The sequence below is a fragment of the Danio rerio genome, chromosome 3 (assembly GCF_052040795.2).
Source record: "Danio rerio strain M-AB ecotype USA chromosome 3, GRCz13ab, whole genome shotgun sequence".
NCBI lineage: Eukaryota > Metazoa > Chordata > Actinopteri > Cypriniformes > Danionidae > Danio > Danio rerio.
In genome coordinates this window covers 35674635-35697890 of record NC_141023.1, presented here as the reverse complement: position 1 = coordinate 35697890, position 23256 = coordinate 35674635, and the positions used below count along the sequence as shown (strand labels likewise).

At 34.5% G+C, this 23256-nt stretch overlaps 1 protein-coding gene across 1 annotated transcript; it reads left to right on the top strand.

The window, feature by feature from the left end:
* The first annotated feature begins 6062 nt into the window (after window positions 1-6062).
* Window positions 6063-22509, top strand: engase (endo-beta-N-acetylglucosaminidase). Its single transcript, NM_001080578.2, is given in 14 exon segments — window positions 6063-6214; window positions 6307-6383; window positions 8573-8774; window positions 8862-9010; window positions 10252-10406; window positions 10501-10649; window positions 12263-12434; window positions 13706-13809; window positions 13937-14048; window positions 15043-15227; window positions 17376-17518; window positions 17598-17697; window positions 19002-19113; window positions 22065-22509. Coding segments are annotated over 14 exon segments (2175 nt in total). The 5' UTR covers window positions 6063-6110; the 3' UTR covers window positions 22476-22509.
* The last annotated feature ends 747 nt before the right edge of the window (window positions 22510-23256 follow it).

Sequence of the window (23256 nt, the reverse complement as noted above, 5' to 3'; positions counted from 1 at the left end):
ATCTATTTACAAGGGATCATCTGAGAGATGTATTACTGTTTCAGGGAGTGTCCTGACGTGAGTTATGAGCTTAATAAACAAACCTGTGTACAAACGAAGGGGAGAGGCAGCAGATAAAAGCAATATGAAGGGGAAACTTTAATTGTAATGTGGTACAATGTAATGATGAATGCAATGACTGCATATAAAATTGCACACCTGACAAAAGTCTTGTCGCCTATCCAAGTTTTAGTAACAGCAACTAATAACTTGACTTCTAGCTGATCATTTGGTATCAGAAATTACTTTTATGAAAAGGCTTCTAGATTACGCTTATTTTACCAAAATAAAATATGATCATGTCTTGATTTTCATTATTTAATTAGGACAGTAAGGTCTGACTTTGCTTACACAGAAGTCTTGTCACTGTGCATGTAAAGCCATGGAGCAGAATTAATATTGTGTCTGTCTCCCATGAACTTGGAGTCCTTTAGATTCATCTTCAATGCCTCTTCCTTCATCTTACCCTAGACATGCTCAATAACTTTCATGTCTGGTGACTGGGCTAGGCACCTTGACCTTCTTTGCTTTTAGGAACTTTGGTGTGAAATATGAGGAGCGCTATCCTGCTAAAGAATTTGTCCTCTCCTGTGGTTTGTGATGTAATGGGCAGCACAAATGTTTTCATACCTCAGGCTGTTGATGTTGCCATCCACTCTGCAGATCTCTTGCACGCCTCCATGCTGAATGTCACCCCAAACCATGTTTTTTCCTTCACCAAACTTTACTGATATCTGTGAGATTCTTGGGTCCATGCGGGTTCCAGTCGGTCTTCTGCAGAATGTGTGAAGATTGGGGTGCAGTTCAACAAATGATTCATCAGAAAATCTACCTTCTGCCACTTTTCCAAATGATCAGCTAAAAGATAAATTATTATTTGTTGCTCTTACAACCGGGATCGACAACAAAACTTTTGTCTGGTGAATAGCAGGTGGATAATAGTATGATAAAATATGTGGAAAAGATATGGAAAGATTATGCATACAGTGAACATTTTAAATATGCCAGAAGGCCATAGGTCAAGATTGGTAAAGGCCATCAACTGCACTAATAGATCATGTAATAATAATGGCATTGTGAATATCTTTACAGTTCATGAAGTAATTCTTTAAAACAATTATTTTGAGACGACAATGTGCCATTATCTACTCGAAGCAGTTCATGTTTTCAACTCAAAGCTAAACAACACTATCAAACATTGATACTTCCCATATACTAGTATGTGCAAAATAGTATGTGAGATGAGAAGTGTCCAGATGTGTTGCATTCAAAACCTGTATGACTGCACTGATTCTGAAGTGCACATTTGATGGATATTTTATTATCCCATGAGGCCACAGAAGAGCATTTATAAATGGAAGTCAACTCACTTTGGAATTATAAGATTCCTCTTTACATTTATGTCAAAGTCCAGTTATTTACACATTTTTTTTTAGGTTTGTTCATGGCTAATGTGTATAGTTTGTGATTTAACCGAGTTTAATAAAACAACAAAGTTTTTAAAGATTTATTCCAAAATGATGATGGAGCTATGTGAAACCACGTCTTACTCTATGTGCTGCTCTCTAGTGCCCATATTTACACATTTTTAAAGATTTGTTTTTGCCATTTTGCCTATATTTGACTGGACAGTAGAATGACAGGAAGTGACGTGGGAGGAGAATAGGTTGGGAAAGGTCCACAACCAGGTTTTGATCCCAGGACGCCTGGAATGCTGTTGACCTATATGTTGGCACACTAACCATTGGGCTATTGCTAGGCCCACACAAGCTACGCATGGAGAACTCCGCAGAGTTTTACCCCATCGTTGAGTCTATGTATTTGCTAGTTTAAATATGTGTAAATTTATATTTATTCAGTTTTTAAATTAATTTCAGTACAATTATTGACTAATATGAAAAGGTTTATTTGATTTAATTACAATACAGTTTGTAAAGGAATACTTTCTGTCTTGTAGATATGAGACTTGCTTTATTTACCAATTAAGTGATCTAATTGGATTTGCATTGTAAACATTAAATAACAGTTAAAAATGTGTTATTTATTATTTCATATAGTAAGTTTTTAGTTATGATATTTTTACAAAATTCTGCACAGAAATAGCAAAAAAGTCAGCAGAATCTGTCTGACCATAACTATCACATTGACTTTCTACATTAATATACTGTAAAAACGTATTTACATTGTGATTTTATTTTTTATTTTTTGGAATGTTCACCTTTTATTCAGAAATCCTGATCCCAGTATTATTTTTGGTATGCAAAAACTTTGAAGCACAGTATCTTAAAACACTTACTACATAACCTTAAATCCAAAGAATTGACAGATGTGATAATGGCAACTCACACCTTCATATAGAATATACTATAAGCAGCCAAGAATTTATTCAAATTGAGGCTGTGTTCATGCCATAATTATTGTAAATATAAGATGAAAACTCTTAAGCCTACAGGGAATGCTCAGCCTGTCAAGAGAAGAGAAATCTGTCAAAAATCTGACCAGTATTTTTTTTCTCACAACACATCATGATTATGATTACACGTTAGGTCAGTAGGCAGAGAGTAGCATGTTGATTGTGATAGTTTGAATTCAACTAAACATTCAACTAAAAGTTCCTATACACAGAAGGCAATCAGTCACAATCAAATGTTTCAACTGCTTCTGGAAGTAGTCAAAATGGGACAAGCTCATCCATTTCTGATTGGACTGACAAAAGTACACCTTAAATTCCACTTAAACCAGAAGTCTCTGAGACTTTTAAGTCACATTTTGACTAAAACAGAATGTTGAGCAGGGGGTGGGTCTTTTTTGCATAATTCTCTTGTAGCAAACTAACAGGAAGAGAGGCATAGTGAAAAATATTGTGGCTGTAGCTTACATTTCAAATGCGGAAGCAAAAGGTCAGAATTTGATTAAAGGTTAGCAAAAAAAAAAATAATAATAAAAAACAAATAAATATATATATCTATATATATATATATCAATATTTTTTTTTCATTTAATTAAGTTGCACAGATTAATTATTCAACTTAAAGAATAGGCGAAGCAGTGGCGCAGTAGGTAGTGCTGTCGCCTTACAACAAGAAGGTTGCTGGGTCGCTGGTTCGAACCTCGGCTCAGTTGGCGTTTCTATGTGGAGTTTGCATGTTCTCCCTGCCTTCGCGTGGGTTTCCTCCGGGTGCTCCGGTTTCCCCCACAGTCCAAAGACATGTGGTACAGGTGAATTGGTTAGGTTTAATTGTCTGTAGTGTATGAGTGTGTGTGTTAATGTGTGTGTGGATGTTTCCCAGAGATGGGTTGCGGCTGGAAGGACATCCGCTGTGTAAAAACGTGCTGGATAAGTTGGTGGTTCATTCTGCTGTGGTGACCCCGGATTAATAAAAGGACTAAGCTGACAAGAAAATGAATGAATGAAACTTAAAGAATAACAATGTGCACTAGCAAAATAAACATTGTGAATTTTGATTTCACACAGACTTTAAAACCATTGGAAAAAGTGCCAAGGCATTGCTGTTTGTTACAAAAATCTAGCTTGGCCCAATAAGGCTGTTCAACAATTGAGTATTGTTTTTTAATGGCAGAAAGTAACAGTGGTCTCTATAAATAGCCTGGTTCATTGTATATATTTTGACTGCTGGAGTTTCTGCCGGGAATCGGACTGGCCTCTGAACTCGCCTGTAGGGAAATCAGAGGATTGATCAGCTCTGCAGTGTAACACAATCATTTAATCATCAACCCACAGGCCTAGTAATGTGGGACAGCTGTACATTCAGAACAACACATCAACAATGGCTGTCCTGACTGAATTCAAAGCCATCAAAAGCTGCATGTTTTGCATCATCAATATAAATAAATTAAGGACTTTTCAGAATAGCAATCAATGTAAACAAGCTCAATGGCCCTTTATGGAAGTGTGACTGTGCAAAAGGAAATAGGAAAAGAAAGACAGGAAATAATTTGGAGGACTTGACAAATTCAAAACATGTCCCTGTAGACCAACAACAGAACTTTTAACAGAAGTTGCTTTAATGGGATAGTTTCCCCAAAAAATCTATATATACTCACCCTTGGGTGGTTCCAAGGCTTTATGAGCTTATCTTTTCCCCTGTTAAACGAAAATTAAGATATTTTGAAGAATGTTAGAGTCTGGTAACCATTCACATTCATAGAAACATTAAATACTAAGGAAGTCAATGGCTATTGGTTTCCAACATTCATTCATTCATTCATTCGTTTATTTTTCTTCAGCTTAGTCCTTTATCAGGGGTCGCCACAGCTGAATGAACCATCAACTGTTCCAGCATATGTTTTATGCAGGGGATGCCCTTCTAGCCACAACCCTACTGATAAACACCCATACACACTCACATTCACACACACACACTGATACACTACATCCAATTTAGTTCATCCAATTCACCTTATTGCGCATGTTATTGGACTGTGGGGGAACATGCAAACTCCACAAACTCCATGTCTTCAAGTAACGTATGAAGTTAATTCTTAAATTGTGAGAATTGATTCATACACTTCATGTAGACTAATACAATAAAGGAAAACAATGATATTATGTGAGTTCAGGAAAGACCATGTTTCAGGATGTGTTGATGAAAATGAAACTTCCAGATTTCCATGACATTCATAGCATGTTCCACCATGTTAAAAGCCCTCGATTCAGACTGCAGGCCCACATGACTGATGAAAGAGGAATAAAACAGAAGAGATTTATTGTTCGACTGACAAATGGATGTCCATTCTACATAGAGAGAATAGATATGAGAGGTGTTTTAACATTCTGGATGGAGACAAAGAGGACAAAGAGTGTGAATTATTTATGAACTGATACATTTTAGCTCTCTTTTAATTGCGAATACCTTTATTATTACAAATTATACATGATGGCTATTAAAAATAGTTATTGTAATCTGCTAGATCACTTGCTTTAGATTATGAAATCTGATTTTGAATAACTTTTCAATTATTTCTGACCTAACTATTTATTAAGGTTGTTATGAACGTAATAAAATGTGTCAAACATTAAATAACGACTGAATAATGAAGATTTGGTACACATCGTCAGCTATCAAAATTACTCATCTCAAACACCTCAAAAACATCTAGAAGCAAGCTCAACCAGTTAATATGCATGACATTTATATTTACAAAGTGAAAAAATATTAAAATGCACTTATTTCTTGAAAGGATATTTAAAGTAAAAAAATTATAAGAATCAATAAATCCCTTATAATTTATTTAGCATTTTCAAATGATTTGTAATTGTAATAAAAAAGCAAGTAATAACTGTATTACGATTATGCATATTCCATATAAACTCTGTTGCTGCTCAAAATTGATTCCATTTTTAAAAATCATGATTCATGGATGTTGATTAGATTTTGTTTAGTTATTGTCTTGTTTATTGTAACTAAAAGTAGTTTTAACTCTAAAAATCCCTTCAAAATGCATGTTAAATGGCTTCTCTTATAAAAAAAAATGGGCTATTTAACAGCTATACTTCACAGAAATATATTTACAATTGCACTATAGTATGCATGTGTATGACAAGTAGACATTAAAGATTGGTAATAAAGTTTTCCAAACAATACTAATCCAAATATTTTCTAGTACTGCCTTTTGTAGCGATACTATAATCAAATATAAAACCATTTAATATCTATCCATCCATCCATCCATCTAAACATTGCTTAAAATTAACTGTCAGAAAAGCTAATGACTTATGCTTATATGTAATTGTGTTTACTATTTTGATTGAGTAGCCTATTCAATAGCCTACCTTTATAAACACAACAAGACTCCCTTATAAACTAAATAAATAAAAGTTTAAATAGTAACCTAGTTTTACATTTGAAGCTCAAAAATAATCTCTACTGGCCTCTGGTGGATATACAGTAGAGAGCTTTACGCATGATCTCTGTCCAGCACGTATGGTTGGACTCTCATTCAGCCAATCAGAGCTCACGCGGAAGCTGCGTCTGCTCTTTTAGTTTACCACAGTGACGGGTAAAAATAGAAAGTACCTGTAAACTAGCTGTCCTTTGACGGTTTGTAAAATGGAGAGTGTTTCTACAAAAGGCAAAGACAACATGATAGCTCGAAAACGAAAAAGTAACGTTAGTGAAACGACAAGCGGCAAGATACCTAAGGATGATGTCAGGTAACTTCGCCTTTTATGAGTTACGGTTGACAGAAAGCATCAATTTATTTGCATTGTAACTTATTTGTTAATGTAATGCGATGTTTGTATAGCTCTGAGTCCTGCCTAGATCAACCAGCTGATGAAAGTGTTCATGAAGTCGTAACATTCGAGCCATCCACGCTGCCATGTAAGTTCCTCTATGAAATTAAGTTACTCTACTGTTACCTTATTACTCTACTGTGTTGGGTGGGGGGCCAACTTCCTGACGGTTTTTTAACATCAGTTCAAGCACCACAATATGAAATTATACAATCTCATGCTTTGGATGCTTTTAAGGTACAATGCATAACTGTTTCTCAACCACGTTAATGGAAGACCACCAGCTCTGCACTTTTTCTGTCTCCTGAACCAAACACACCTGATTCAGATCATCAGCTTATTAGCAGGGACTGAAAGACCTGTAATGCGTGTGACAAAGCAGACATCCAGAACCAGTGTTGATGGTGCTCCAGGAACGTGGTTGAGAAACACTGACGTACATGAATGTTAAATATAAATGAAGTCATGTTAAATTTGGTGTCATCAAAGTACCTCCCTTTATAAAGCTGTCGAAAAACATAAAATAATTCCAACAGCAGACCATTAACTTACTACATGTTGGACCAATTTGGATTCTCATATAAGCAATTGCATAGATTAAATAGGCATAAGAGGCTGCACAATGCAAACATGTTGGATTGTTTTTGTTAACAATCTGCAAGAAAAGCATTTCATACAATATTTAAGCACATTGTTTTGTCTTTATTGTGTGAAAAAACACTTTCCACAGTTTCAAATGATGTCTCTTATCTGTAAGATCCAAAAATTGTTAAATCAAGACTCTCTCATCTTTAACATTGCATGTTGTGCATTACAGTTTTACTCAATTGCTTTGGCTCAATTCTCTATTGAAATTTTTATTTTTCTAAACAACAAGTTTAGATGTTTAAACAATTAACCTATTGTTAACTTCAGATTGGCTTTTCTTATTGATTTAAGCAAATTGCAAACAGCAAGTACAAATTTCTGTAGATTGGACAAAAAACTAATTGCATATGGCCTGTTGATTATGATTATTACTGATGAGTCAATTCTCTATGTTTGTCAGTTATCTATGTTTAAGTTTGGTGTATGTATTTAACACTTCACGCATCACAATCACGCATCACAATCACTACACTAACAGTCCTGCAGCAACATGCTTGTGGATGAGCAATTGGAAAAAGTGTAACCTCTGGCAAGGCTAACAAGAGTGACAGGATGTCCACCAAGAAATTTTTTTTTTTATGAATGATATTTTGTAATTTTTTGTGTATTTGTTGTAACATACGAAATATGAAATATACAGAATAGAGTAATTGGACAAGCAAGACTACACTTTACATGTTATACATCTGTACAAAATAAATGTACTGTATAAATACAAATATTCATTTATTTTTCATTCATTTGTATGTACTAATCACTCTTCACAACAAATATCAGATTTTTTAAGCCTTAATTTCCATGGTTGACTGTTATGGTGAATAAACAACCAATCATTTTGAGCTGTGTGGCTCACATAATAACAAATACACTTTCTGTTTTGGTGGCCTTGGCCAAATTACTGACACAATAACTAGGTTTTGAAGCAGTAATGAAATGTTTTGGGTGAGTAACTAAATTTTGCAGACATGCAATAAAGTTCTGAAGTTCCAGCTAACAGTTTTGAGATTTACATTCATAGTTTAGAGAAAAACTGAAATATCGTAACGCTGCAGCCTTTAATTTGTTCACAGCTCAGTTTAAATGTCCCACAAACATACTTTTGCATATCTAAAGGAATTTTTATATTGGAACACAAGTGAAGTACAATATCTTAATTTTAACAACAGGTAATAAAAAAGCAACCAACTGTTATATCACAGTTATGACTATTGACCATGAAACCAGGCTATTATTTATTGAAATTTTCACATCACTTGATAGCTGAATAAATAAACATTCTATTTATGTATGTTTTGCTGGAACAGGACAATATTTGGCCTATTATTACTGTGTGAATGTAAGGAATCTGAGAGTTCAAAAATCTAAATTGCCTTTAAATTGGTCACATTTCTAATAAAAAAATCTTATTTGACATATTTAAAGTAGGACATTTTCAACAAACATTCTTAGAAGACTATCTTTACTCAGTATTATAATGATTTTAGCATAAAAAAGAAATTAATCATTTTGGACCATACAGTTTATTATTGGCAACATAAGACTGGCTTTGTGGTCCTGGATCACAAATTTGTATGGAATTTAAGTTTATTATAATTTTTATACTTTTGTTATAATTACCCTGTCTGGCAGCGGTCCACTATGATCCTGACACAACGGAGCCCATCAGCTGCAGTCTGAAGTCTCTCGATGAGCTGCTGTCATGGAAAAGAAATGAAGCAAGTATATTTAATGTGTCCAGTGTGCCACTGGCTAGCAGGTATCCTCCACTCGAAAGCTGCCCAAGGAGGACACTGGTGTCCCATGACATGATGGGAGGCTATCTAGAGGACAGGTATAACCCAGAGTTTGACTTTAGCTTTGTGATGTCAGTTGTTTGTCCAGCTTCCAGCATGTTCATGGCCCTGTTCTTTCTGCTGAGGTTCATTCAAGGTGCAGAGGTAGAGACTCCATATGCCTTTTATCACTGGGAGTATATTGACATCTTTAACTACTTCAGTCATCAAATGGTAACCATTCCTCCTGCGGTCTGGACCAATGCAGCACACAGGCATGGAGTGCTCTCTATTGGTAGGTTGGTGCTCTCTATTTCATACTGAAAACGTATTAGCATTGTTTTTAAAAACCTTACAAACCTGTTTGAGTTTCTTTCTTCTGTTCAACACAAAGGAATATATTCTAAAGAATGTTGGAAAAAACAGCCTTTGGCTTCACTGGTGCCTTTGACAATGCATGTCTTTTTTTCCAAACATTCTTTAAAACATCTTGCTTTTGTGTTCAACAAAAGAAAGTCATTCCTAAAAGTTTAGAACCACTTAAATGTGAGTAAATGGTCAGGAAATGTACGTTCTTGTTTGGTGAACTATTGTATGAAACCAATATCATAATCACACTTGCGTGCCAAAAAAAAAAAATTGAAAAATTGAAAAATGGCATTCCAGATTTTGTGATATGACCAGTGTTGCCAGATATAGCTAATTTTTTCCAGCTGTCCAAAATTAACCCCATAATTTTTCAACATACAGCAACCAACGCCAGCAGTCACAGAACCACAACATGACCAGATCACAACGAAACACTGCCCCCCTCTCACTCACACACTGCACTTAATGTTGTGTAGATTACACTACCTGTTAGAGTATGTTTTACTTTTGAAATGGAGTACTGTTGTCCCATTAGGCGTTTTAAATTCTTTTGAACACATGTAGGCTCTGCTTGACAATCAGACAACTCTTCTATGTTTGTTCTTGCTGTCAATTGCGGAAAAAAATTATAATGATAAACTGCTGTGAGGTTAACTGCAGGCGCTGCAGAGTCAGATTTGTATGGGGAGGTCGGCGCCAATAGCCTAGTGGTTGGTGCGTCGACACAGCATTTAAGATTTGTATGGGGAGTCAGATTTTGATACAACTTTCCTTTACCTCCTCTTGTGGGTGGATCCACTCGGTTTGCGATATGCACTGGTTACTGTTAACTGAACTGCTAACTGTATATAAAATACACATTTCAAAACCACCCAAATTTTGGCAACACACCAATATTTTGCCAGCACAATTCAATTCAAAACTGCCCAATTGAGTGGGAAACTGCCCTATCTGGCAACAATGGATATGACTCAACTATAGCGTATATCTCCTCATTGGCATAGGTTTGCACATTGATGGGGACAGGTGAATCTAACAACTATGTATCTGGAAAATCATGCAGCTCTGTTTACAGAGATTTTACACTGATGAGTAAATAATGCAACTTTTTAAAACTGGTGCAAACCACAGTGAAATTAAATTAAAATAGTCTTTCTCTTCTTTAAGGCACATTTATCACAGAATGGACAGACGGAGCAAAGACATGTGAGACCTTCTTAGCTGATGAGGAGAGTTACCGCGCAGCTGCTGATAAGTTGGTTCAGATTTCCCACTGCTATGGCTTTGACGGCTGGCTAATAAACATAGAAAATGAGCTGAGTGTGAGTACATAAAGCAATTCTGATGGCATGTATTTGGTATTAGGTGTCAAAAATGCAGGATGTCTAACACTTCACCACACCAAACTTTTCTTAGGAGACTGCGGTGAATAACACTGGCCCCTTTCTGCGCTACCTCACTGACCAGATGCACGAGCGTGTCCCAGGAAGTGTGGTCATCTGGTATGACAGTGTACTGAAAGACGGCAAGCTCCTCTGGCAGAACGAGCTCAATGACAATAACAGGCAAGTGTTGTTCTTCTGAAGATCTGAGGTACAGATTTGTGAAATTTACACCGGAAATTTAAACTACAAATAAAATCAAAACTAACATCATTGGTTTTGTTAGCTCACATTGCTAGTTTTGTGGCGAACAATTCATCTGTGCTTGTCATTAAGAAAAAAAAAATGTTTGCCTTAATAATGTTTTATTCAAATCTGAAAATTCACCTCCTGTTTTTTTTTTTAATCAGATCTCCTAGTTTTTCACGATAGTTTTTGTGATTTTAGTTTTTTTGGTGATTAAAAATTACAGACTTTGTGGTGGTACCGTAATTCCCAGATATTTGCGGACAATTTTGAGATTAACATATATATATATATATATATATATATATATATATATATATATATATATATATATATATGATATCTTATTTACCATATTAGGTAGCCTACTATGTTAGGTGTGTTAGGCCTCTTGACAAGACCTGATATAAAACTGTAGGGATTAAGCTAAAGGAAGGTTGTATAACTCTTATTTTAATCCACGATCTTAGTTTCTCTCAGATTTCATTTCCCGGATCATCTGACATCAGGTAACTCACTCAGATCATGCGTTAGGGCTTCCCTTACTGTAATTCACCTAAAACACGTTGCCATAAAACTCGTCAGTGGCAGGGAAAGAGTTAAACAAAATTATTTATCGATTTGACGCATATCATAATATCAGCCATACATGTAAAGTACAAATAATGTCCTTCAAGTCGGTCATGTCCAGCAGCAGTTAAGCTGCTAGTTTTTCTGTTGGTTCCATTGCTCCATTTGTTAGATGTTTGCTCACTTAATTTTTTAGCCTGAGTCAAACGCACAAAACACCCAATTTGTGCCACAGGCCAATTTTTGCATTAATTTCACATGTAAATCACTTGCGCTTCATTCATGTCTGCTTACTGCACAGGCTGCAAAACTATTTTCTCCTCTCCCTTTCATGTAATGTAATGATTGTGAGGGTGCAGGCGAGACACAATTTTTCCAGAGACACTCAAATACATCACGTGCGCTGCTTATGCAACGTCCATAAGTCATGTAAAACAATTTATTGCAAATTAAAATAAATATAATTTGATTATATGGTTTGGAGTTGGATGTATTATGGGATTATTTATGTTTTATTGTGATTATTTTGCATTTAAATTAAGAATTTTGCAGGATCCGCTGATTTTTGTGTTTGATTCAACGATCGCGGAATTGCAAAAAACTAAGAGGACTGTTTTTTTCAGTTAAATTGTCAGATTACGTATGTGTTAGGTATTGGATGTGGCTAACATAATTTACCTAGCCCCTCCAACTGTTAACAACCAACAGAAATGGTGAGCAGGAGTGTGTTAGGTTGTAATAACTCTCCCCAAACCCTATTTCCCAATCTTTCTGAGTGAAATGGTTACTTTACTACATCCAATCAGCTTGCAGTAGAAAAAACAAGCCACACCCACTGTTTTCTCATTTAAAATTTTGTTTCTAAAGGGACTGAATATGAAAGGAATATACAAAAAAGTGGTCGCAGCTTCCGGTTGAGGTGGACTTTAACAGTAGTTGCAATTTTCTGCTTCATCAGTTTCCTTATGTCATCCTATCAGAATGTTTTTCGACGCTTGTGATGGATTTTTCACAAACTACAACTGGACAGAGCAGAGCCTGGAGGGAATGAAGTCTTATGCCGCTGCTCAGGGACGCTTTGCTGACATCTATGTTGGTGTAGATGTGTTTGCAAGAGGCAAGGTGATCGGAGGGAAATATGAGACCAATAAGGTTAGAGGGTTTGTATATAGTTGTAGAAACGATTGCTCTTAACAAAGCTTCTTTTGTATAATTGAAAAGACAGTAATATTAGTGAAATGTTGAGATGAGATGCTTTATTGCTGTGATGGTAAATCTGAAATGTCATTAAATCAGTCTTCAGTGTAACATTAAAAGGATAATGAAGATATTTTGCTGGTTGCTGGCACCCATTGACTTCAATAGTATTTTTTATAATACTTTTTTTGAGGGGTTTTCACCTTTAATGGACAGGAGAGTAGAGAGTATTCACAGGAAAACATGTGGTACAGAGAGTGGGGAAGGATCAGCATAGGAACTCGAGGCAGGAATCGAACTCAGGTAGCTGTAAGCACCGGAGTGCATGTGTCAATGCACTAATCACTACACCATTGGCACAGACACTTCCATAGTAATTTTATCCCTTATTGTGAAAGTCAATTGGTGCAAGCAACCAGCATTCATCAAAATAAAAAAAGAGAAAGAAACCCATAAAGGTTTAAAACTACATAAGGGAGAGTAAATGATGAGGTAATTTTCATTTTTGGGTCAACTAATGCTTTAATCTTCTGATATTATTCTGATAAGCTTCTCAAACATTTTTTGTTATGGTGAATGTTGAAAAAGTTTTGCTGCTTAATTTTGTTATTGAACCCATGAAATCCTGAGAGCATTTATTGATGAATACAAAGTGCAGAATTAAAAAAGAAATATTTTGTTTCTTTATTAATGCTGTCACTTTTGATAAAATTTTACCCCTCAAATAATATAATATAATATAATATAATATAATATAATATAATATAATATAATATAATATAATATAATATAATATAATATAATATAATATAATATAATATAATATAATATAACATAATATAATATAATATAATATAACATAATATAATATAATACAATATAATCAAATATAAAATAATATAATATAATATAATATAATATAATATAATATAATATAACATAATATAATATTATAATATAATATAATACAATATAATCAAATATAAAATAATATAATATAATATAATATAATATAATATAATATAATATAATATAATATAATATAATATAATATAATATAATAATATAAATATTATAATATAATATAATATAATAAAATATAAAGCAAAATAAGTGAAAAAAGTTTTGTCTGGCTCAGTGTATAAATAAAATCTTATTGACCTGAAATTTTAAATAGTAGTGTGCTACAGTAATATCTTGTTTTTGATATTTTGTTTCACTATTAGGCTCTGGAGCTGATTCGGAAGTATGACCTGTCGACAGCCATCTTTGCTCCTGGTTGGGTGTATGAATGTCATGAAAAGGCAGATTTTCGGCAAAATCAAGACAAGTAAGCTCTTTACAACACACTGCTTGAATGATGGAAAATGTGCTCACTGTTTTGCAATAGAAACTGTATAGATGCACACTCGCAAATGTTGTCACTGATGTTGATAATATCTGATTATTGTTTTCAGGTTTTGGAGCTTGCTATCTGATTTCCTTTATATCCACCGACCATCATCCAATCTTCCGTTTGTTTCCTCATTTTGTCAAGGATTTGGGAAGAGCCTGTACTGGAGGGGAAAGGTACAATTCACACAATCATTTACCCACTGATATTCTCTTTAATACTTATGTAACTCATTCTCTTTGAGTATTTTGTGATTCATTTATTTTTTATTTTTTATTATAATTTTTTTTACTGTCATCAATGGGAAACCAGACTTGACTACACATCAAAGCATTGAACACATCAGCACTTTTAAATACAAAATATTTTATATAATAATTGTAATAGGACTTTTTGACATTTTGATTTTGTTTCATTCACATGGCCAATTACTTACTCTTATCTGTAGGAGCAAAAATAGAGTATCTCATGTTTTTTTTTAAAATCAGTAATGTTAAAAAACATCAATCATGTTGAGTTGGAATTATAGTTGACCAGGAGCCACAGAACACATTTGATTTGTTGAGTCACTGTTAAGTTTAACTATAATAGAGTAAAATAGAGTGTTCATTTGGATGTGTTTTTAAGACCTTTGGTTGAGCATTTCCAGAGCATTTGGGCACAAAAGGTAGGATGCTTGGAGGTGTAACAAAGATTAATTGTATTTAATTATTTATATTATTTATGCCAAAAAGTTTTTGTCTTGCTTCTAACCCGAATATCTACATTTCAATGTGAAAATAAGATTATTTAAAAAACCCTATTGGCCGATAATTTAGCATGTTTTAAGAAATAACTTCTAATTTATTTATTTTTCGTTTTATTATTATTTTTATTTATTTCTGTACCTGAATACTGTTAGCAATCCCAGAGAAGTGTCAAGAACTAATCAAACTATCTTGTGAAACTGCATTCATATTGCAATATTGATCGCAGAAAATAAAATATTGCAATATCAGACTTTTTCAATATCGTCTAGCCCTAATTTATAGCACTGTTTATTTGACATTGCAGTTTTTCCTACTAAAATGCAGTAAAACGAACAGGTTATATGGGTTGCTCACCTGTGAATACATGAAAGTGTATTCAATGCGTAGTGCTCTGATAACTGATTTATTAAATCTCTTGTAGGTTGAGACGGAGAGGAGCTGGTTCAATCTGCACGCTCAGGAGATCCAGCCTTTGTATCTCTCGGAGAGCATCGGGAATGGCGGCTGGCTGAGGACCCGTGGCTGCTCAGAGGATGCCTGGATTGGAGGAAGCTCTCTGATGCTGGAGGGCATGATTCCATCTGGACTTTCTGACGTCTGTGCGAGGTACTGGACATTTTGTTTACACTGAAGTATCAAAAAATATTTTTATATTATTCTTAAAGAACCCCTATCACGGGCTTTTGAAAATTACCTTCCATGCAGTGTGCAACACAGCACTAAGTTAATGAAAACATCCAACTGAGCGTATAAATCTGAACGTGCACCTTGTTTTTTAATAAAAAAAGTCATTTATATGATTCTTTATTCGTCTGGATCTTTAGCCTGTTCGTATCGACGTCGACACGAAGCAATAGCAAATATGTTCTGTACCAGATACAGTAAAACGTGAATGCACCTTTCCCTTCAAATGCTAGCAGAGTGCAGGTGTGTGTAGGGCTGATCATGACTGAAGATGAGTGAACATTAATAAATGAACGTTCTAGTGATGAATGCAATAATCTACCCCTGCAAAGGGCGATTTGTCAGCCGTTTGTTAAAGGAAGGATCAGAAAAGACTTTTGATGTATGGAACTTTGTCAGTACACAATTCATGGATCCTTTTCTTCCCTCCATTTTACAAGTGTATGCGAGTATGATTAAAATGGTTGCCTCCTTGTTAAATTGTTTTGTTAACACAATTTAATTGTGTTTTGTTACTTGTAATCTCTCCACGTAGCTTGTACTGTATCTGGTTTGCTACTTGTAAATTCACGTATCTCATTTAAAACCACTTTGAAAACGTGGCTCATGCTGCTTTGTTTACGGATTTAAATGCGTTTGTGAGCACGCTATCTTCTGCCGTTTGTCGATGCTATGGCCACCGTCAGCTGTTCCTACACATGTGCGGTGGTCAAGTTTCAAAATAGTACAGCTTTGCTACTGTGTGGATTAATGCTGAATGTGTGTCATGGTTAAGAATAGAGCAACATACTGGTTTTTACCTTCATTGCTTTAATGCACTCCTGCAATGGGCTCACACATATAACTTTAATCTGCATGCACTCTGACTACTTCAACAATGTTGATAAGCCATGGTGGCCATTTCTCGCGCTGAACGCAGTCAACCAGTCGTAACAGACTGGGTCATCCAAATTAGCATGACGCAAAGGATAGGTTTGGGAACAAGTTAATCTCTTAACAAATCAAATGAGAGTCATTGGGATAATTAGGTAAAAATAAATGCATATGATAAGAAAATAAAAGTGTTTTTTTGACCTTGCAGGCATATCAGCCTGTTGTTATAGACCAGGGCTCACCAATCCTGGTCCTGGAGGGCCGGTGTCCCTGCAGGGTTTAGTTCCAACTTGCCTCAACACACCTGCCTGGATGTTTTAAGGATACCAAGTAAGAGCTTGATTAGCTTGTTCAGGTGTGTTTGATTAGGGTTGGAGGTAAAATCTGCAGGACACCGGCCCTCCAGGAACAAGTTTGGTGACCACTGTTATAGACCCTCAAAATCACACTATGACCTTTTTTAATGCATAATAGGGGCTCTTTAAAATTAAATTGATAATATTCAAACAGGGTTAATTGAATTTCTGGAATATCATGGAATTTAAAAAGGTCTATTTCAGACATTGAATGTGTATATTAAATGCATTTTTTGTTCAGGTCATGGAATGTCAGGGATTTCTTTTTGTTTTTCATTTTATATATCTTGTTCACTTTCCATCCATCAAAATGTTATTTTTCTGCAACATGTTTTTATTGTGTTATAATTTTTCTTTAGTACCCTTCTTTAGTATTAGGTGGCATAATGGTCACTGATTCAATTGAAAATTTAGCTTAATAGGTTGCGAGATACTCCCAAGTTTTGACTTTTTTTATTTGCAACTTGTATTTAATTAGCTCTGTTGAAAATCTTAGATTGATAAAAGAATCATAATTAAATGTAATAACCAATGTTGTGTTAATGTTCTAAACTAGTTGAGAAAACTATGTATTCAATAAGGCAATTCAATCAAACTTCTAGTCCAGCTTTGTTTTGGGTTTCAGCACCTTGTCCTAAATGTGAAATGACAACAAGCAATTAAAGATATATTTTCCTTTTTGTATGCTCAATGCTCATATAGTAGATCATAGAAATTAAGCTTCTTAGACAGTCAAAAGCAGGGAAAACCGTGACTTCTTCCTGATTTTCACTGACTAAAATTTGACCTTAGGCTCAGAATGGGAACCCTGTTCAAACCCACTGTCTTTGTCTTTTTGTAGGATATTTTCTCTCCACGTACCTCTGGCTGCCAGGACGTTTGTTTCTTTCGTCTTCAAGCCACCTGTGGGGGTAAAGGTGTCTTTGGAGCTCAAAACAATAGATGGTCCTCTGTGCACATTTGACGGGACAGAGGAAATAGCATGTGAGTTGTTTTTCAGGCCTAGTCTCTGTCTGGAGCTGTCATGTGTTATGTCATCTAATGTAATATGGTTTGTGTTTAGCTAGAAGTGTCTTTCCTGAAGCACTAGCTGAGAGCAACCAGTTGGTAGAGCAGTTTGCACAGAATTGTGGACAGTGGACTTCAGATGGCTGGGCTACCAGGTAAGAGTCTTAAGGTTTTAAAGGGAAAGCTCACCCAAAAAAACAACAACTATGTCATCATTTAGTAGTGATTTTTCTTCTTTTGTTGAACACAAAAGAAGATGTTTTGAAGAATGTTGGAAACCTGTAGCCATTGACTTGTGTTTATATTATATACAGTCAAGCCTGAAATTCTTCATAATCCTGTCAAATTATGAAATAAAACTACATTTATTCAACCAGCAGTATAAATATTTTTGGGCTTGACTGTATTAATTGCTATAATGAATATCAGTGGATACTGGTTTCAAACATTCTTCAAAATATCTTCTTTTGTGTTCAACAGAAAAAGGAAATTCATTAGGGTTTTGTAAGGGTGTGTAAATTATCTAGTTTTTTTTTTTTTGGGTGAATTATACACTACCAGACAAAAGTCTTGTCGGCAATCCCAGTTGTAAGAGCAACAAATAATAACTTGACTTTTAGTTGATCGGTTGGAAAAGTGGCAGAAGGTAGATATTTCTGATGAATCATCTGTTAAACTGCACCCCAATCTTCACAAATTCTGCAGAAGACCTATTGAAACCTGCATGTACAAAAGATTTTCATAGAAATCAGTCAAGTTTGGTGAAGAAGAAATCATGGTTTAGGGTTACATTCAGTATGGATGGCAACATCAACAGCCTGATGTATCAAGACATTTGTGCTGCCATTACATTACAAACCACAGGAGAGGGCAAATTCTTCAGCAGGACAGCGCTCCTTCTCATACTTCAGCCCCCACATCAAAGTTCCTGAAAACAAATAAGGTCAAGGTGTTCTAGAATTGGCAAGCACAGTCACCAGTTGTGAACATTACTGTGAATGTCTTGGCTAAGATAGAGGAGGCATTGAAGATGAATCCAACGAATCTTGATAAACTCTGGGAGTCCTGCAAATATGCTTTCTTTGCCATTCCAGATGACTTTATAAATATGTTATTTGAGTCTTCGATCAACTAGAAGTCAAGTTTATTATTTGTTGTACCTAACACTTGGATAAACGACAAGACTTTTATCAGGTAGTGTACTTTTAAAGCAGGTTTTTATCAAGAAGTGCCATTTTTAAAGTATCAAATCACAGTGATTGGTGCAGGTTAAAATTCTGACTAAGGACAATGATTGCCTCTGAAGCTGTTGTTTATGTGGCAGTGATTAATCACTGGCCATTATAGATTTAATTGTTGTTCATTTATAGGTTGCCCACTCATTCTTTTAGTCTGAAATGTTTTGGTCATACCAGACATGTGTAATATCAAATCAAACTCAATGTGGTTAAACTCTTAGATGTTTCCTATTGAAAATGATTGGATGCTCATTGCGAGAAGTGTGCATTCGCGTTTCCCGAGATGGAGGAGATGAAGACATCAACTTTAACTGCAGGATTGGAGAGATTATGGTGAGACACACAACATGTCACATGTCTTTCAACATATTCCAGAGTTTTATTTGTTTTATGAGTAAAGCATTTTCACTGATTCACATTTAATTTTGGACAATTAGCAAGTTTTTTCACGAAATGGCACTAAATAAATGGCTTCATATACTATTTTTTGTACAAAAAAATATTTTTATAAACTAAAATCAGTTTTAAAAGGTTTTGCCACTACAAAATTAAATTCATTGAGGGATTTACTAATGATTGCCTGTAACACTTATTAAATCACTGGTGTTTAAATAATGACTTTAAGGTATTCCAATGTAAATGGGAAAGGATCAGTACTATAATACAGTATGATTGAAATACAGTATCAGTCAATATCAGCGAATCTAATACACTATACTTTAGGGCTGCACTATTTTGGAAAAATTTGACACTGCAATATTTTTTTCTCTGCAATTTATGTTGCGATATATACAATATATAATACATATTGTGAAATAATTTCACCAGATGACTTAAATAACTCTTCCTGCAAAGTCTTTTGATTGACAAGGAGGATTTTATAGGGGATTTTATACTCATTTTATGTCATTTATTATATACGTGAACAAAATGCAGTCATAAATAAACACAATGAGGCAAATATTACAGTCAAATAAACAATGATATATGGTTTCTGTGGATAGTCTAACAGTATTCAGTTACATAAATTGAATAATCAAATGTTAATTAACAATGCATTGTCTTCATCATATGAATTGTTCGATAAAATTAATCTTTATGCTGATTAAAATGCTTTGAACTCTCTTAAAATGCTTACCTAGTCACAGGCCTTAAAAACACATGCACAAGATTAACTATTACTCTTAAAAGCATTGCATGTCTTGCGATGTGACTATTGTGAACACACACATTGCGATATCAATGCTCCTACGATACATTGCTCAGCATATATAAGTACACCCCTCACAAATCTCTCTTTTAAATTCATATTTTTAATAGGAAGCTGTACAATATTATATTTGTGCTTATACATTAGATTAGGCAGTACTGAAGCCAAATCTGAAGCTTATCTAAAAAAATAACTTATGATAACGGTCCAAAAACTAGTACACCCAAAATTATGTTATAGAAAAATATTAAATACAAATTTAAAAAAAGGAAAAAAGGTTGTAGGTTGTAATTTATTTTTGCAAAATTTTGCAATTTCTTTCAATTTCTAAATATGTTTGGTGACTAAAATATTATTTTAATAAATATATCTGTTTAATAAATCTGTTTTGTTTAAATGCACCAAAACACATTGCCTATTCACAGAGAAATTGAGAAAAATATTTATTTTCAATATGGGATATACTCAGATATGCTGAACACTGTATATTGTGCAGCTCTACTATACATATTTGCTTCTAGAGCATTACATTAACACACACAAAAATGTAAAGTTGCATATTTGCTTTTTGAGATGCCCTACAAATTGACTGTTTAAATAATTTTGGTCATTTTGTATGGTATATAAATATTGTAAAATTAATCAATAGTTTTAATATTTAAAAAATTGTGAAAAAGGGTCTTAATCAAATAATTCTGTCTTCAGTCTCACATGATCATTGAGAATTAATTGTAAAATTCTGATGTGTTGCTTCAACATTTCTTATCATCAATATTAAAAACACCTGATTAATATTTGTTTGAAACAATTCAAGAGCAGAAATACTTTTTTTTAAATAGATTTTTTAAAATTACAAATATGTCTTTACTTTTTAAACATTTCTTTGCATTCTTTTTTTAAACATTTTTAATTGTAGAAAAAATCATTTGATTAAGTATAAAATTATATAAAATTAAGTTTTTTTTTTTTTTTTTTGCATCTTAACCTCTCCCTCCCCCAAAGCATCTAAATTCAATTGAACAGGTAAATGTATTGTTATACATGGGCTAAGGCAAATAAAAACATATACTGTATTCCACATACAAAAATACAAATGTCAATCAATAAACCAGTAGTGTGAGAGGTATTTGCTTGTGCCATTGTATGGTTTTGTTCCATAAATTGTGTAAACAAATCCCAAATTTTATGGTACACCTTTAATTTGCCCTTTATACTTTAGGTCAGTGTTTCTTAAACTTTTTTCACCAAATACCACCTCGGAAAAAATTGTCTCTCCAAGTTCCACCATAATGACTGATATTGAAATACATAGTAGGCCTAATAAAGCGGCTACAGCTCTGCACAATTCACAAATGTGGCAGATTAATTCTTCTTATTATGAATATTTATTATTGTCAGCCACTTTAAACATAAGAAATAGTTAGAATAATAACACACTTACAGGTAAAAGATTAAAAAAACGTCAATGTTAAAATAAAAAATGAGATTTCAAAAGTTAATTAAAAATGGCACTGTTCTTAAAAAGTTCAAAGAAAACTGCTGTACCTAAATGAAAAGTATTATCATAAAGTAGCCTATTTATCAAAACCTGCAAATGTTTCTTGGACCTCATAAATATCGGTTATACCGTATGTCATAATTTTATTTATAACTCTGTTGCATGGATATATGACTTATTTATATATCTTTAAAATCTATATGTTACCTTGTATTTTAAATATATGAATTGGATTTACATATTTAAACAAGAAATTAGATCTGCTTGCTGCTCGTTAGAGTAGGTTATGTGTGTTAGAGGAGCAAGTGATTAAACTATACCTGTCAACATTGGGATGTAAAAATACAAGATACGCCCCCAACAACTGTTACCAGTATGGGGAGGAAAATAACCTCAAATGATAGAATACATAACAAACCTTAGAAAAAAATGAAAATAAAATAAAAAGTTTAGCCTATTAAAATCAATTTCCCGATCACATTGTTGTTGAGGAGATTAATTGGATTACTTATTGCCAGAAAACCTTTTCTTTGCATTCCTAATATATCATTGTCCATTTCTGTTTTTTAAATCCAGCTGTTGGATGCAGATAATCTTCAAGCGCCACTGCAGTCTGTTGAAGGCATCTGTGTCAATGATGTGGTGTGGCAGACGGGTGTTTTAAAAGGAGACGGACACACACTGAAGGTACTTTTGAACGCCACCTTGCGATGGCAATATCCAACCCGGCAGGTCCGCCATTTCCGGATTCACTGGAGGCACCTGCGTGGTCCTGACCCTCGGATCCCTTCTGGACCCTTGACTCTGATCGGCAGGTCTTACTCCACCCTGTACCGCGTGGTGGAGCTGGAGGTTCCTGCTGCTCCGGGTCTCATAGAGCTGGTGGTGGAGCCTGTGAGTAAAGAGGGGTTCAGCGTCCCAGAAGCCCAGTGGGGCCGACAAACCCTTAGCTACAGCCAGAGTCCTTCAGGCAACCCATCTCATTGATCATGCAAAGGGAGTTCACCAAAAAAAAAAAAAAATAGCTGAAATTTGCTCACCTACAGGCCATCCTTTGTTTAGAAGAACTTTAATGAAGGCTTTTTTGCCTTTATTAAGTGGATAGGACAGTATTTCAGACAGGAAGCAAAGTGGGAAAGAGAGGAATTGTCCTCAAGCCGGGATTCAAACTCGGGACGCTCTGACGTGCTACTCCACCATGTGTCAGCCTGCTAACCACTAGGCTGTTGCGCCGACTAATGAAGGCTCTTAAGCTTAAAATCTGGTTCTTGATGATTCACAAAATAGAAGTCAATGGCTACCAGCAATAAAAAAAACATGAGTAAAAAATAAGAAAAACATCAGATCTGTGCAAGAAACTAATCATTATTTACAAAAGGAGCACAGTTTTAGCTAAAAATATTCTTTAATGTTGCACTGTATAAAACCTACATCTTTAATGGCCTGAGGGTAAGAAAACGAGCAGCCATTTTTATTTTTTGGGTGAATCATTGATTTATATGCAGCTTTTGATTTGAAGTTATTATATATTTATATGCAGTGGAGTGCATCATGCATTGGTGCTTATGGTGAAACTGTATGCAGTATTTCATGAATGACTGAAGTTGTTTATTTTGAGTGCTTAAGCATGAAGGAGCAGCTGTGTGAAATACCATTTACTGGTTAAATAGGACCAAAGTGGTCTTTTGTTTTTAATCACACATACACTCTAATTTTTAGGTGCATGATTTAACAATTTAATCATAAAAAGCATGTGAACATTATTCAT